General features: G+C 40.8%; 1 protein-coding gene across 6 annotated transcripts; it reads left to right on the top strand.

Annotated features, from left to right (window-relative positions):
* Nucleotides 1-240: 240 nt before the first annotated feature.
* Nucleotides 241-15,513, top strand: git2b (G protein-coupled receptor kinase interacting ArfGAP 2b). Of its 6 annotated transcripts, XM_037979450.1 has the most exons (21): nt 241-462; nt 795-928; nt 1,311-1,423; nt 2,314-2,419; nt 4,155-4,241; nt 4,333-4,463; nt 6,412-6,506; nt 6,597-6,642; nt 6,861-6,866; nt 6,956-7,007; nt 7,129-7,201; nt 7,289-7,386; nt 7,483-7,594; nt 7,898-8,049; nt 8,167-8,319; nt 9,820-10,029; nt 10,184-10,273; nt 10,801-10,883; nt 12,176-12,331; nt 12,489-12,552; nt 12,727-15,513. In XM_037979450.1, the coding sequence occupies exons 1-21, from the start codon at nt 411-413 to the stop codon at nt 12,934-12,936; spliced, it is 2,223 nt and encodes a 740-aa protein (XP_037835378.1). In that variant the 5' UTR covers nt 241-410; the 3' UTR covers nt 12,937-15,513. The 6 variants fall into 6 exon arrangements, with proteins under 6 accessions (XP_037835378.1, XP_037835379.1, XP_017266191.1 ...); XM_037979451.1 differs by lacking the exon at nt 6,861-6,866 and having other exon boundaries at nt 6,959-7,007; XM_017410702.3 differs by lacking the exon at nt 6,861-6,866.
* The last annotated feature ends 425 nt before the right edge of the window (nt 15,514-15,938 follow it).

Genomic DNA, 15,938 nt, shown 5'->3' with positions numbered 1-15,938 from the left:
GTCCTGAAACATTAGATATAAAATGAGAAAGTGGTCGACTAATATATATATATATATATATATATATATATATATATATATATATGGTTATATATTACCACGACCCATACTTTAACTAAATGCTATACTTGTTGCGCTAAGGGATAAAAGAAAAAAAAAACTTTGGAAGATAAGATACAGATCGAAGGAAACAAGGAAGCGAGCAGACAAGGAAGTGAAAAGGAGGTTGCGTGAAAACTGGAATGAGACGTCGCTTTGTTCAACAGAAGGAGGGAGGAGGGCAGACACAGGCGGACAGCTTCTTTTGCCTGCTAGGAAAAGAAAAACACTCTCTCGGGGCGAATTATTTGTGTGGTACCCCTTAAAAAACCCATTTGCTCTCCCTGGACGCGGAGGATTTCAACCGAGGGATGTCAAAGCGAGTGCGAAGCAGAGAGGTCTGCGCTGATTGCAGCGCTCCTGGTACGATGGCAAACAAGCTAGCCTTACCGTTAGCAGCCGAGCTAACAAGCTAGCTGTTACTTCAACTTACTGCTGTGTCCGCTTAGCTTAAACTAATTAACATTGCCGAACAGTGGCAGTTGTTTTCCCTTTTTTTCTACTTATATTACAAGTAATGTCGGACAGTGCCTCCTTGTAGAGCACGTTGAAGGCTGGGAAAACCTGTTACTGCTAGCGAATATCTGCGGCTCGAGTTGGGAGACGCTCGCGTTTAAAGCTACGCGCATCGTTTCGAGTCATATTTTAAAGCTAGTAGTTTTAACAAACGTTGTGTATGTGTGTGTGTGTTGCAGAGCCACGGTGGGCCTCTGTTAACAGGGGTGTGTTGATCTGTGATGAGTGCTGCAGCATCCATCGAGGTCTCGGGCGACACAGCTCTCAAGTTCGACATCTGACTCATTCTTCTTGGCCAGCCTCTCAGCTGCAGGTGGGCAGGCAGACATCACATGGACACGACTGGGATCCACTTAAATAATCAGACATGCACTCCATTACACAGCTGCACAAGTCACGAGTCACACCTCGTTTATATAGTGCGTTTTGCTTCCAAGGAAGGAGGCTGAAATCAGATGGTGAAAAAGCTGCCAAAATCCAAAGAAAAGCTTCCAGAAAGCCTACATTCCTATTGATTGAACCCACCTTCGAAGATTACAAGAAAGTCTGACTCCTTGGAAGCAAATTAGAAAGAAATCAGGGGTGATTTCAAACATCAGCACAGTACTGTTTTACCTGTTTGTCAATGAGAAATGCATATGCAAAAGCACAAACTTCCTTGCTCTAGCCTGTTATGTCTGTTTTTTTGGTTGTAGATGGTTCAGACATTGTATGGAAATGGAGCAAATTCCATATGGGAACATAGCCTTCTGGATCCGTCCTCTTCGGTCAGCGGGAAGCGCAAAGCCAACCCCCAGGACAGAGTTCAGTAAGTGCTTTTTAAGGATTCAGATAATGCCACTGCAGATTTCGGTATGCTTGCTTGCACTCTGTTTAAAGCTCTGCTGGCCACATAGATTCTCATAGTTAAGGTCAGTGAATAAGCATTGCTGGCCTTCTGCGCCGTGACTATGACTCACTGCAAGGCCGTCTCGACTAACTTGGAGACCTTCCTCAATCAGTTCCCAGTAGATGAGGAGCCCGCAACAAGACCGTGCTCATTTCAGTGTAACATGTTAGACGTACTGTCCCAGTATGACCCCATTAGATCACTGAATCTGCAGCACAGAGAGATGCGATGCACTGAATCACGTCCATTTCTTGGTAAACATTGTTTTAGTCTGGTGTCTGGCTGGTGGAGCGAAGATAAACATTCAGCCATGTGTAAACAGTTGCGCTGAGTCCCGCTCCCAGAGTCGGGGCAAACACATCCACTCAGTCGACAACAGACAGGAGTTGTAGATTACTTTCCCAGAGAAAAAAAAACAAAACACTTTTTAGTTGATTTTGGAACTGATTGTGCAGTTAATGTTTGGAGTAACAGGACTTCAAAACAGGTCTTGAAAAATATCTCTTGCTAGTCGTGGGGGCAGCTTAATAAGCTGATTGTTTGTCCGTCCATTCAAAAGCTCCAGCTGCTTCAGACTGTGTGTAGCTTTACTCACAACACAAGGAGGAACTTCAGTATCAGTGAGCATGCTTTGTTGTTAATAACAAGGCAGTTTTTAATCAGTTAAGTACAATAAAACACAGATTAGTCTTGTATTCGAACAAGCAAGAGGAAAAAAAAAACAAGAATTGCAAATTACTTAGGAAATAGTACTGATTGTCCAATTTTGGGGCTCCCCTGGTTTCACATGTGAACATTTTTATTTTCAGCCCCAACAAGACAGAGTTCATCAAGGCGAAGTATCAGATGTTGGCTTACGTGCATCGGATGCCTTGTCGGGAGGATGATAGTGTAACTGCAAAAGACCTCAGTAAGGTAACCGTATAGCGTTTTGGTTCTCACTTGAATATTTAACTTCACTGACAGTATTAGAAACAGCAGTAACACTGTTACTCTGTTGGTTGACTGAGCCTTTTGGAGACAGCAGTGGCAGATCAAAAAGGTTGGAGTGTCATTAAAAGAGGAACAGAATATTTTCTATGTTCTCTCAAAGTACGGGAACTTTAACTATGTTTTTTGTATCTGTCCAGTTCCTTTAAATCAGTCAAATGCCTGACAGAAGTAGCGTGTCCTATTTATATACACTATATTGCCAAAAGTATTCACTTGTCCCCCCTCACACGCATATGAACTGAAATTCAGATATTCTTAATCCATAGGATTTGATAGGATGTTTGGCCCACCCTTTGCAGCTACAACAGCTTAAATTCTTCTAGGAATGCTTTCCACAAGGTTTAGGAGTGTTTATGGGAATTTTGACCATTTTTCCAGAAACTCATCTGTGAGTTCAAACACTGATGTTGGACAGAAGGCCTGGCTCTCAGTCTCTGCTCTAATTCATCCCAAAGGTGTTCAGTCAGGTTGAGGTCAGGACTCTGCAGGCCAGTCAGGTTCTTCCAAACCAAACTCACTCATTCATGTCTTTATGGACCTTGCTTTGTGTGCTGGTGCGCAGTCATGTTGGAACAGGAAGAGGTCATCCCCAAACGGTTCCCACAAAGTTGGGAGTATGAAACTGTCCAAAATGTCTCAGTATGCTGAAGCACTCAGACTTTCACTGGAACTAAGTGGCTGAGAACAATCCCACATCATAATACCCCCTCCACCAAACTTTGCACTTGGCACCATGCAGTCAGACAAGTACCATTCTCCTGGCTGCAGCCAAACCCAGACTCGTCCATCGGATTGTCAGACAGAGAAGCGTGATTCATCCCTCCACAGAACACGTCTCCACTGCTCTAGAGTCCAGTGGTGGTGTGCTTTACACCACTGCATCCGACACTTTTCACTGCACTTGATGATGGAAGTCTTGGGTGCAGCTGTTCTTGAGCTAATCTGAGGACTACATGAAGTTTAGAGGTCTGTAGATGTTGACTCTGCAGAACGTTGGTGACCTCTGTGCTCTATGAGTCTCAGCATCCACTGAACCAATGCTGTGGTTTTACATGGCTGACCACTTCATGGCCGAGTTGCTGCCGTTTCCAATCGCTTCCACTTTGTTATAACACCACTCCCAGCTGACTGTGGAATATTTAGTAGTGAGGAAACTTCATGACTGGACTTATTGCACAGGTGGCATCCTATCACGGTACCACGCTGGAATTCACTGAGCTCCTGAGACCGACCCGTTCTTTCACAAATAACAAATGTAGAAGCAGTCTGCATGTCTAGCTGCTTGATTTTATACACATGTGGCCTTGGACGTGATTGGAACACCTGAATTCAGTGATTTGGATGAGAGAGTGAATACTTTTGGCAATATAGTGTATGTACAGATTGTTGCCAGTTCTGTTGTGAAACTCTGCCAGTTTAATTTTCTCATACTGGTTATGCTCGCATTTAAAATAAATAAAAACTCCATAATGCAGGTGGCAAGTGCTGTTGTTTCATATCATCTTAGATTCTGTACATTTTGCAGTTATCCTATAAAATAACCACATATTTTAGGACAAAATGACAGTTTTTAGATATGTGTATGCAGTGAAACCAACACTGTATGCATGGACCTCACAGTCAAATCCAAACAAACCGCTCTTTCATTTTCTTTCAGCAACTTCATTCTAGCGTTCGGACGGGGAACCTGGAGACCTGCCTCAGGCTGTTGTCGTTGGGAGCTCAGGCTAACTTCTTCCACCCTGTAAGACCAGAAGGATAAGAGGGGAAATAACTGATGTGTTCAAAATGCCATTGATTTTCCAAAGTTGAAACTGTGTCTGATGTGATATTAGGAAAAAGGAAACACCCCGCTCCACATAGCAGCGAAAGCAGGTCAGATTCTGCAAGCGGAGCTGCTGGCGGTTTACGGCGCTGACCCCGGAGCTCTGGACTCCAGTGGAAAGACCCCCATTAATTACGCACGGTAAAACGAGACATACGTTTTTAATTTATCACCATTTATTGTTTGTATTTTTGTTTTCCAAAGGATTTTTAGTGTCTGAGCAGCATTTAGTAGCACAACTATGTTACGATACATTCAACTTTATTTGTATGCAGCTACATATTGTCATTTCAAAGAAGCCACTAAAGGGGTGTGTGTGTGTGTGTGTGTGTGTGTGTGTGGTTGGGGGGGGGGGGCATCCTGTTTTCAAGCACTGAAGTGTGATGTATGTCATACTCGGCTAAACACGCAGGTCACTTCTTCCCCAAAAAGCTTCTGATGAGCCCAGTGGTACAGATGCAATAAGAAAAGCATAACAGGTCCCATCAGTTTTTACTTTAGTAAAAATAATCCGACCTGCACGTCAGCTGCAAGCATCACTTGTTCAGTGTGGGACAGGAAATGATACACATCCTCTAAAGATTGAACAGAAGCCCCTAAAAGGCAGGAAAGAATTAAAAGGGTGTTAAATTTTTAAAATTAGCTTTCTCCTACAGAGTGGGTTTCCTGTGAGCCAAACGGTTCTCTGGTAGGTGGTCATGTATATGATTTGTGACGTTGTTTAAACAGTATTTTCAAAAAGCGTTTTCTTTAACTGTAGTCACAAATGAAACATATATATATTGAAATTAATTAATTAAAAAAAAAAACTATCTGAATAATCTGCATTTACTTTTTGATTTCACTGCAGAAGAACACATTTTACTATGAATTCTCCACAACCCATGAGTCCATTGTCAAAACCACCTCCTCTCCTGTCGCAGCAATATTTCAACCCCAAACAAAAGCACGGCGGTAAAATTACACAACCCACTGACATCAAATGTACACGTCTTGCATTTAGAGCAAATATAGAAATATATGAATTAGTTTTGATTCTGTTCTGAAGGAGGCGTTGTGGCTTCCTGTGCCCAAACCTTTGACTGTCAGGCGGCTGTCAGAGGCAGGCGTTTCGCTTCAGTCCGTCTTGGTGGCCGGAAAAAAAAAAAAAGAAAACCACCATGGCAAATACCTCAAAAACAAGTCCTTTTTTAAGCTTGGGAAATCACGCTGTTGAAAGATTATTAAAAATAAATAGACGAGAAGCTTTTTGCTCACAGGTCATAAAGAGAAAACGTAAAACAGTAAGATAACGTGAATCACCAAAAAAAAGTCCCCTTTCAGGAATTGACTGAGACTTGTACTTTAAAAGATTAATATTTAAACACTATTTATTTAACTAATGTGATAATGGATAAATCCTGCATTTGGTGCAGAAAATAACCAATTATGGATTAGGAGGGAGATACAACCAAGTTAGAAAGTGAAAAAAAAAAAAAAACGTTGACGTCACGTGACGCGACTCAAATATTTGACATGGTTTGTGCTACAATGAACATTGGAGACAGACCCAGAAGCATTGTGTTTAATTCAGCACGGTAACTCTGCACATTTGTTTAGAAAAAATTGAATTGTTCTATTATATTGTAGTTTATTTAATTTAGTATTTATATTTTTGCAAAAAGAAACCTAAATAAAATGGGAATAATGACAGTATAAGGAGATATATTTTTTTTATTAATAGAGAAATCATTGTGCAAAGGTTTTTGTCTTCTGGTAAAGTCACATGTCAAAGTAGTATTTTATAATATTTTCTGTGGCTTACATTACAACATAATTACTACTTGAATGTTTAACATGGTCGTCAGAACTTCAGTCCTATTTCACTTTGTGTCTTATCTGTTTTATTACTTGTAGACAGGCGCAGCTGGTCCATAAGGACAAAAAAAAATAAAAATTGCCCAACAAAGTAGTTCCTCCTAATAACTAATGTAATGCTCAGGAGCTGGGACTTCTTTTGGAGATTAAAAAACCCCCCATTAATTTAGAGGTTCTAAATGTAGTCACTTTTAATTACAATTATGGAACTTTTTATTTTTACTCTCTGCAGACAAGCTGGGCACTACGAGCTGGCAGAGAGGCTGGTGGAGATACAGTACGAACTCACAGATCGGCTGGCGTTTTACCTTTGTGGCAGAAGACCAGGTAAGGGCCGGAAGACGCTTCGCCTCCACCTGCCGCTCGACTCGGAGCTTCATGAAAACCCCTCTCTGTTTTCCTCTTGTTGTGTTTTAGATCACAAAAACGGGCAGCACTTCATCACGCCTCAAATGACAGACAGGTAATAGCTGGTTTTTGTAAAAATTTCTGCTTTAGTTGCAAAAAAAAAAAAAAAGCGAGGAGTACATCTCAGCTGATGATATGATTTGGGAGGGTTTCATCTGGAGTTTAAATACCTTTCCACAAGTCAGTTAAATCTGTCTTTTACTGTAAAATATAAGAGGCATTCATTGGGTAATTACACTCCTGTTTTCCCTTGTGCTTCTTTGGATGAATAAGAAATAAGTAAGTATATTTGTTTTAACACCTCTTTGTTTGGTATGGAGTTTGTCAGGTGAAAAAGTAAAATATTAGAATTTGTTTTTTGTCCAAAGCAGTCTGGATTTGTCCGATTTTGCGAAGGCTGCGAAGAAGAAGCTGCAGTCGGTGAGATATATATATATTTTTTTAGTTGTGATTTATTTCTTTGAGACTTTCTGACCTGATATTCTCCTGGTGCACAGATCTTCTTAAACTGGATCTGTAATTTATCTTTATTTTATTGCAGCTGAGCAACCATCAGTTTGAAGAACTTGCCATGGATGTTTATGATGAAGTGGACAGAAGGGAAACTGATGCAGGTTAACTTGCAGAGTTTGTCAAAACTGTACATAGTTTTATTGTTTTGTTTTTTTTTTTACCTGTATTTAAAGCTTTCCCTTTCTCAGTGTGGCTGGCCACTCAGAATCACAGCACACTTGTCACAGAAACCACAGTTGTGCCTTTTCTGCCCGTCAATCCTGAGTATTCATCTACCAGGAACCAGGCAAGTGACCTCACCTATGGGTCTCCACATCATTTGCATCAGTAGTTAATTTTGACAGCTGATTTAAAAAAAAAAAATTTTATTATGTTTTTTCAGGGTCGTCAAAAGTTGGCCCGGTTCAGCGCTCGTGAATTCGCCACCCTCGTCATTGATATTTTAGCAGACGCTAAACGAAGACTGTGGGGTAATTCCTGTGACAGTCCGAAAGGTATGAGAAGACGTTTGCTATTTTAACAGACTTTCAGTTCCCTTATTCATATATTTTGGGGCTTTTTCTGGGGTCATATGATTTGTCTGAATGTTTGTATAAAAGAAAAAATACTCAAAAATCCTGCAGTTTTGCAAAACAGATTTGGACCTTGTAGGAGAAGATATATTTTTGGAGTTTTTGTGAGAAACTCCAATTTGTTTTGGAGCCAGTAAATTAAAAAACAAAAATAAACTGCAGCATCTGGACGTAAACATCTTCCTCGCTGCTAAGTTTCTGATCTCGTGGTTTGCTTGCTCTCAGAAAATGTGGAGCTGATCCTCCAAGGAATAGACAGCCGCCATAACAGCGAGAGCCAAGACAACGACCAGCCGGATTACGACAGCGTGGCGTCGGATGAAGATCCTGTACAGGAGGCCACATGTACGGACAACTGCAACGACGGAAGGACAAAGGTTAATCTTTAAAAACAAAACTGGAATCACACTCAGACTCGGGGGTCTTGCTCGACTTTGCAAACTGATCAGATATATGTATGTATATATATATATATTTTTTTTTTTCTGTTTCAGAGCTCAGAGTCTTCTGACCTGTCTGATGGACCAATCACAGTGCAGGAATTCATGGAGGTGAAGAGTGCCCTCACCGCATCAGAAGCCAAAATACAACAGCTTCTTAAAGTCAACTGTCATCTGAGTGAGGAGCTGCGGTTGATGCAGAGCAAGGTCCGTGAAATTCCACGTCGATTGATTAATAATTCAGTTTGAGGTCATGTTGCACTTAAAATATTCCATTTATATCCTCTTTGATGCCTATTGATTGGTCGATTGCTTTCCTCCGTTGCATTAGTTACTCAACTGCCTGCCTGCATGTTGATATGTATTTACTGCACTAAACCATGGGCTAAAAACTGAGGCACAATCAAAACCACTGGGTGGGTGGATTTTCTGAAGTCCTTAATTGATTCTCAGTCCAAGTCTAATTACATTGAATCAAGTCGTTCACGTGCATGTTTGACTTTACAGACATGTTATTGTGAAAACCAGCCTGACAGCTGCTCAATATAGCAAATAATTCCTCTTTTATTTCAAACTGTGGGTGATGATCTTCTAAAACCTAAAGATGTCTTATTGGTCTTTTTTTGTGCCAGCATAGGAGCTGCTGCTCTTATACCTTTTAATAAAGTCTTATTAAATCTGCAATAATAGATATAGAACCTTAAGTTTACTTAGTTTTTTACTGTTAATTTTAAATTTTTTTATGCAAACCAGAATGAAGATGTAGGCAGAATCCTAAATCTGATTGTTAGCACAAAACAAACCCCATCGATCCCTTCACACGTGTCTGTGCAGCCATCGGTTGTGTAGCAGAGATTAGTGCTTTAGTGTCATCATTTAAACTGTGCTGTGTGTTTGCTAGCATGCACATTTAATTAGCGGATGGTCAGACTGTATGTGTTCTGTACACACACCTAACACTTTTAGTTTTCCCGAACGCCTCGGACTGTTTCTCTTTGCTTTGAGCTGACACGGAGTAATGCCTCCTCCTGCTGGTTTATTAGGTTCATAACTACCTTTTTCTTTTTGCTCATCAAGTTACCTTTATTCACGGACCAACCCAAACTTCAGCTGCTGTCAGTACTGAATGATAGCTACTGAGCCAGCAGAGCTTTAAGGTTTTTTTATTTTATTTCTCCGTCTTCCACATTGTCTAGGGAATAACTAGACAAGGATCCAACTGTTAAAAACACAAAATATTAGCTTTGTTGTACTGAACTTTGTATGGCTTAGATATTACCATAACAAACATCAGTCCTTGTACATTTCTTCTACATTAATTTTGGACTTGACATAATATTATGACGTTCTCTAAATCCCTTCACAGAAAGCTGAACAAGTCATGGTTCTCACTGCTCTTCCTCTTTCTCTTCTGAAGAAGGGCAACCACTTTCAGGGCATTTGTTTCCCACGAGATCTCACTGTGAGAGTTTCTGTCAGCATACTGTGTCAGCAGTTCTTTTGTCAAGGATACAAAACTCTTGTGTGAAAGACTATAAAGAGTAAACAAAGCAACGCCGAGATGAAGGCAAACTCAATCTGGTGGAGCTGCCTTTTACCTGGAGGCTTATCTGTTGACTACAGAGCTATTGAAAGGGATACCTCCTCCTCCTCCCCCTCCCCCTCCAGCTAGGATTTAACTGAGAGATGTTTTGTTGTCATCCACAGCTGAGCTCCCTGCAGACCGAGAACACAACGCTGCGATGGCAGGCCCCCGGCGGACAGCAGCACCCCCAGGGGCCCCACGGTCGACATCCGGCCCGTGGAGGCCGCGCCATGTCCATGTACGAGACGGGCTCTGCTCCGAAGCAGTTCTCCCACCGAGCCGAAACGGGTCGCCATGACGACGGAGTCATTTTACAGCCCTTCCCCACCAACGTAAGCACAAAAAACCCCTCACTGGTGTTTCTCCTCGTGGTGGTTTTAAAATGACGGTGCTCGGCTTGGGGGCTGGTGTTGTTTTTCATTTAGTCATTCAATGATTTACTGCATCTCAATCGTGTATGCTCAACTCGGTTTGACCCCTTTCTAGATTGGTAGGGGTCCTTTGGGGACAGCTGCCTCCTCCCTCCCTACCTTCCCCTCTCCCCTGTCCTGGTCGTGGGATGAGAGATCTCGAAGGGTTGAGTACTGAAAGCCCCCTCGGCTCAGAGGCAGCCCCAGGGGAAAAAACTATCCTCTTGCTTGACCCCACGGTCTTTTTTTTTTTTTTTTTTCTCCTCCAGACCTCGTGCCTCTGAACTGCTTCTTGTCAGTCCCGCATGCATGTTCCACAGCGTCTCTGCCACAGCTCAAGTCATCTGAACAACCTTCATGTAAACATTAGCAGCCATGATGAAATGTTGCACCAGTGTTGTCTGAATGGTCACTCTGCAGCAGTATATAAAACCCAGGGAAACAATGTTTTTTTTGTGACTGACACTGATCGAAAATGGACACGTGGCATCTACTAATTGCATCTGCTGCACTACAAATGTCTTACACCACAATGACCTTGTTTTGCACTTCTTTTTCTTTGCGATGACTTCAAAATGAAATGTCTAATTCAGAAGCATGACGGATTTAAATGTGTCTACTGTTTGTTGTGTGTGTGTGTGCTAACCATACTGGAGATCCACCATGTTTGACTGATCACTGATGTTCCTATAGGGCTGTAGTCTTGGAGGACAGACTGCAATGCTGGAGAATGACTATGACACAACACCCAGTCACTCTGAACTGGAGGACACTGGGTAAGTAAGAACAGTTTGTGTTTATTTGGTAGCCGTCTGTCTGCGAAATGGCAAAGTACGTTTTCGTCATTGTGATTAAAGCTTTCAGTCTGATAGGAAAAAAAAAACAATTCAAATAACAGACTTCTTTCTAACTGTAAATTGGTTTCCTTTTTTTTTATTTTCTCCTGATCCCTGCTGAGTTACTGTGCACGAGTAAGCTGGATGTCACTCACAGGAAACCAACACTGCATTTTACTGCTACTACTAATAATAAGTTCTCATTGAGCATGACTACAAACCAAGCAGATTACATATTGTCTAACACAACTATCTTAACATTAGACATAAAAAATAGCTTTGTGTTTTGCAGAACAAAATTTTTAGGATGGTAAGTTTGAATTACTGTATTTTCCGCACTGTAGGATTGGATTATAAGACGCACTGTCAATGAATGGTCCATTTTTGAACTTTTGTCATATATAAGGCGCATCACCTAGCGTGGATCACGCACGCTGCGCTCCATTCAAAATGGACGATTTTGGTGCTCTAGCGGAGCTGGTTCGCCTGTGCATTTATATGATCCCTCTATGAGAGATCACAAAGATAATCAAACGGTTCAAAACTCCTGGAAGCATACCGCACCGACGTAAGCGTCAAGGATAAACGGCTCCACCGCTCGCTGTGCGTGGAGCCCTGCGCCACTATAATTGAGCCTTAATGCTGCAAGTGGTGCAGCTTTTTAGTTTACCAAAGTGGTACTAAAACATCACAACTTCTTACATATATAAGGCGCTCCGGATTATAAGGCGCAGTGTCGTTTTCGGAGAAAATTGAAGGCTTTTAGGTGCGTCTTATAGTCCGGAAAATACGGTAGTGTATCTTGTCTGTCAGTGCACATTGTGCACATTTTAGGTTGATGCTGAAGCCGTTGTGCCGCTTTAACAGGTGTTAAATGAGCAGAGTCTGACTGCTCAGAGGTAATATATAGCTGTTATTCTTACGTGGGAATCCAGACCCCACTGTGGATCTGTTTTCAGTATCTTCTCAGTTTGTTTTGGGTTTGAAGCTGCATTTTGCTCTTTTGTTTTTATTAGTTGTGATAACTATCTCTTTCTTGGCTGCGCTTTAGTTCAACCATCAGTGTGTTAAGTTTTTTTTATTTATTTTTTTTAGATCAGGACAACATATGCATTAACAAAAAAAAACTGGTACTTTTAGATCATGTCCTGTTTTTAAGATCCGCTTCTTTTATTTAATGTTTCTTTCTTGTTCTTGTAAGGGTAACATTTGTTTTGTCCTTGCGTTTATAGCAGCCCTTTTACAGCCCCCGAGGCGGTGGAACCAGAGGAGGAAGGCGAAGAGGATGCCACCCTGCCTTGCACCGAGGATGTTATCTGTAAGACGGAGCAGATCACGAAGAACATCCAGGAGCTTCTTAGAGCTGCCCAGGAGACCAAACATGAAAGGTATAGCGTGTGATCAGTAAGATGCAAGACGTGTTAAACTAAATGTTTGAACAAGTCAGCTCTTTTTATGTTAAGGTGCTGCAAATCTCAGGTTGTAAAGTTCTGGAGTGGTATGCGGGTAGCTATTCCTTCATCTTTTTGTCCCCGTTTTCCACAGCTTTCTGCCGTGCTCTGAAAAGATCTGCCTGGCTGTCACAGAGATGGCTGCCCTGTTTCCAAAGGTAAACAACCAAAATTCATCCTAAGCGATACAAAGATTTGGCCAAGTTGATTATTAGACGGCCGCTTCCAGGCGTTTATCCAGCATCTTTGTGGCCACAGACCACATTCGTTGTTTATGATCCCAGTCCTGTCCCTGTCTCATCCTCCTCTCGCCTTCCTTGCCCTCCTGACAGAGGCCGTCTCTGGAGACGGTACGGAGTTCTCTCTATCTGCTGACCTCCAGCGCCAGTCGGCTCCACGGCGAGTGCCAGAAGGCCGCCGAGCACAATCCCTGCCCATCGGACATCCAGCTGGTCACTCAGCAGGTTATCCAGTGTGCCTATGACATTGCCAAAGCTGCCAAGCAACTCGTTACTGTGACAACCAAAGAAAACAACAACTAGTTAAGAATAAACAACAAAAACCCAAAGACATTTCTTTCAGTATTGCTTACAGTTCAATTTAATCAATGTATATTTGTTGTCTGATAGTAATCAGTGTAAGCATTCACATACTGTACATTCCTTAAGATGGGTAAAATCTTTAACAACAAAAAAAAAGATTTAATGGAAATTTATCAATCAATCGAAAGCTAAGTTATTTTTTATCTGTGCCATGCATATAAACACAGTGAAAAATGTAGGAGAAATCCTGTTACTACTCCTTACCTCACAGATTCATACCACTTGATGTCCGAAAGTGCAATGTTATGTGCTTATGTGCAACAGAATCGAACAAAAAAACAAAGCAAATCTAAAGAGCTTTTCACTCTTCTCTGTAACGCTGTAGTGGTGACTGAAGGTCGATCTGTTGTGCTCCTCGACGTTAAAAACAACCTCGAAACATCAAGGATCACCGCAGACGGACCTCTACCCATTCCAGTCATGATGCTTTATTTTTCTATCTAACTGTTTGTAAGCGGTAGTGACAGTATTGTAGTGTCAGACCTTTTTGTGATGTTGCTTGCTTAAAGTTTTCGTAAGCCAACTGTGATTATACGGAAGCCTTCAGTGTATTCGGAGCTTTGTTAGGCCAGCAAGACTGCACACTTTCATTCCATCCAGCCGGTGATATTTAAAAAAAAATTAATTTTGTTTCCCCTCAGCTGGTTGAAGATGTGTTTTTACGTAAAGTAGTTACTGAAGTTATCATGTCACAGCCATACTTATATGACGTTTGTGTGTGTGTTTTCGCAAAGGTGCTCACAAAGACACCCCCCCCCGTGTAGCTTGTGTGAAATCCAGTTTGAATTCATGGAAAATATAGCATTATGCAAATATGTAAGATGTGCGTGTACCCGTGCGATTCGCTAACAGAATAACCCAAATGATATTTTATTTATAAACCGTACGTTTTAATCTTTAAGGAAGTACCAGTGTTTATTTTCAGAAGCTTCGGTCCTGGTGCGTGGGACGTCTCAGCTGGTGCTTAGCGATGGGCTGCTTGTGAGCTCTGTGCATCTGGTGTGGTTCTGCTGTAGCTTCGGTGGTTTTTTTTACCTGCTTCCCTGTGGTCAGATACTATGGTTTACAGCCACTTTTCAAGTAACTGTACCCTGTGTGTGTACTCCGCTCGTTGAAGAGTTCGAACCGTCAGTGGGAAGGTAATTCTCCGCGCAGTGAGTTTGTTATCACTCAGGTTTAAATTAGACTCGTAAAAGATGAAACGTTTTCCAAGAAAAGTGCAAAATCTCTTTTTTTTTTAGTTGACTGAGTTACCTCTGATCAGCATCAAACAGCCAAAACAACTGTAATATATCCTCATCCTGCTATAATTCACCTCCTGGGCCAGTATCTCCTGTTTAGTGTTTATTAGGACGATCATTTGTTTTATTTATGGGAGAGTTCTTCTAATCGGCTCGTAAACAGGAGGAAAAAGGAGTTCCTCATCAAACAGGAGAACCTGCTCAGTTCATCTGTTTACACGCACCACGAATCCCAACCCTTTTCAGGAAGCTTTCATCAACAGATATTTTCTTCTTACCCCTTTTTTTTTGTTTTGTAATGAGCCAATAATTACTTTCATTTCACTTTAGTCAAAGCAAGATTGAATAGCTTTTGATAAATTACATGATGGTTTTAAACACTAAAATAAAAGAACAAAACAGTCATTCTGTAACACCTGTTCATTTGTTTAATACACAAAAATGTTCTTATAGACTCAGAAACCACCTTATCCTTAAAACTAACTATTAATGATTCAGTTTAATTTCCATAAACTAAAATTATTTAACTTTAGACCAGATGTTTTGGTCACCAACCCACTAATTTAGATTTAAGCAGGATTAGGCCGTTTTAGTTTGACAGGAAGTCACCAATTCAATATAAATGACAAAGTAATATTTGTAATGCTCTCTGTTTATATTGAATACTAGATGTAAACTACGGTTGGTTAAATAAGTTGAGCTCTTTCTAAAACGTGGATAAAGAAAAGTGAGCTGGTCGAATCACACTGCCCGTACACAAACCTGCTCAGGTGTGCTGCCTGTTCCGTCACACATGGGATACTGGTTCGTTTTGCTTTATTTTTTACATTAGAAGTTGCCTGGAGGAACTTGCTCAATGCAAAATTAGCACTTATATTAAATAATTACTCTCTATTGTCAAAGCACACAAAGGTTATAAACATTTATGGATGCATAAATCTGATTATAACAACAACATTTTACCTAAGTTTCTGTTTTTAAATAAATCAACTGGAAGCATATAATGGTCATGGGTTTATTTGAGCATTCTTGGTGATGTGTAGGCTAAAATTACAACCCAACTGTCCAGTCTCTTAATAAAGACTTATTTTACATGGATTTCTAAAATACAGTTATTGTTTATTTTTAAATGTAAACCCTCAAAATAGAGTATTCGGTGACTTTCAACTCTGGTGTCAAACCTGATATTTACCTCCCTGTAAGTTAGAGCTCCCACCAGCCTCTGTGGTTGAAAACAAACCCTGTCTCATGTATAATAAACTGATTAATACCTCAACTTGCTCCCTGTCTTCTTTGTGTGTGTGTGCGTGTGTGTTGTAGACGCACAGTGTGATTTCAACACACCCAGGCAGTCCCCCCCCACCCCACCCCAATTAAAGTGTATTTCTGCCTCCAAAATAATAAAAATATTAATAAAAAGTAATTCCAGGGTAAGTCACATGTCCACAAGGAGAACGAGCATTATAATAATGACTTAATCTCATAATGACTTTATATATCATAACTATGAGCTTTAAAATGACAGTGACTTTACAACTTATAATATATAATTATAACTGTCATAACTTTGAATCTTCACATTAACTTTGTCCCACAAGTTTTAAGGTTATAATAAGTGCATCATATTTGACTTTTAAAGTCATAATGGCATTGTATCTCGTGACTTTATCTTATAAATTATAGTTTTAAAGTCATAATAAT

Source organism: Kryptolebias marmoratus, linkage group LG14 (genome assembly GCF_001649575.2).
Source record: "Kryptolebias marmoratus isolate JLee-2015 linkage group LG14, ASM164957v2, whole genome shotgun sequence".
NCBI classification, from domain to species: Eukaryota; Metazoa; Chordata; class Actinopteri; order Cyprinodontiformes; family Rivulidae; genus Kryptolebias; species Kryptolebias marmoratus.
Note: the sequence above shows the minus strand (reverse complement) of the source record. Positions and strands in the feature narration are given on the sequence as shown.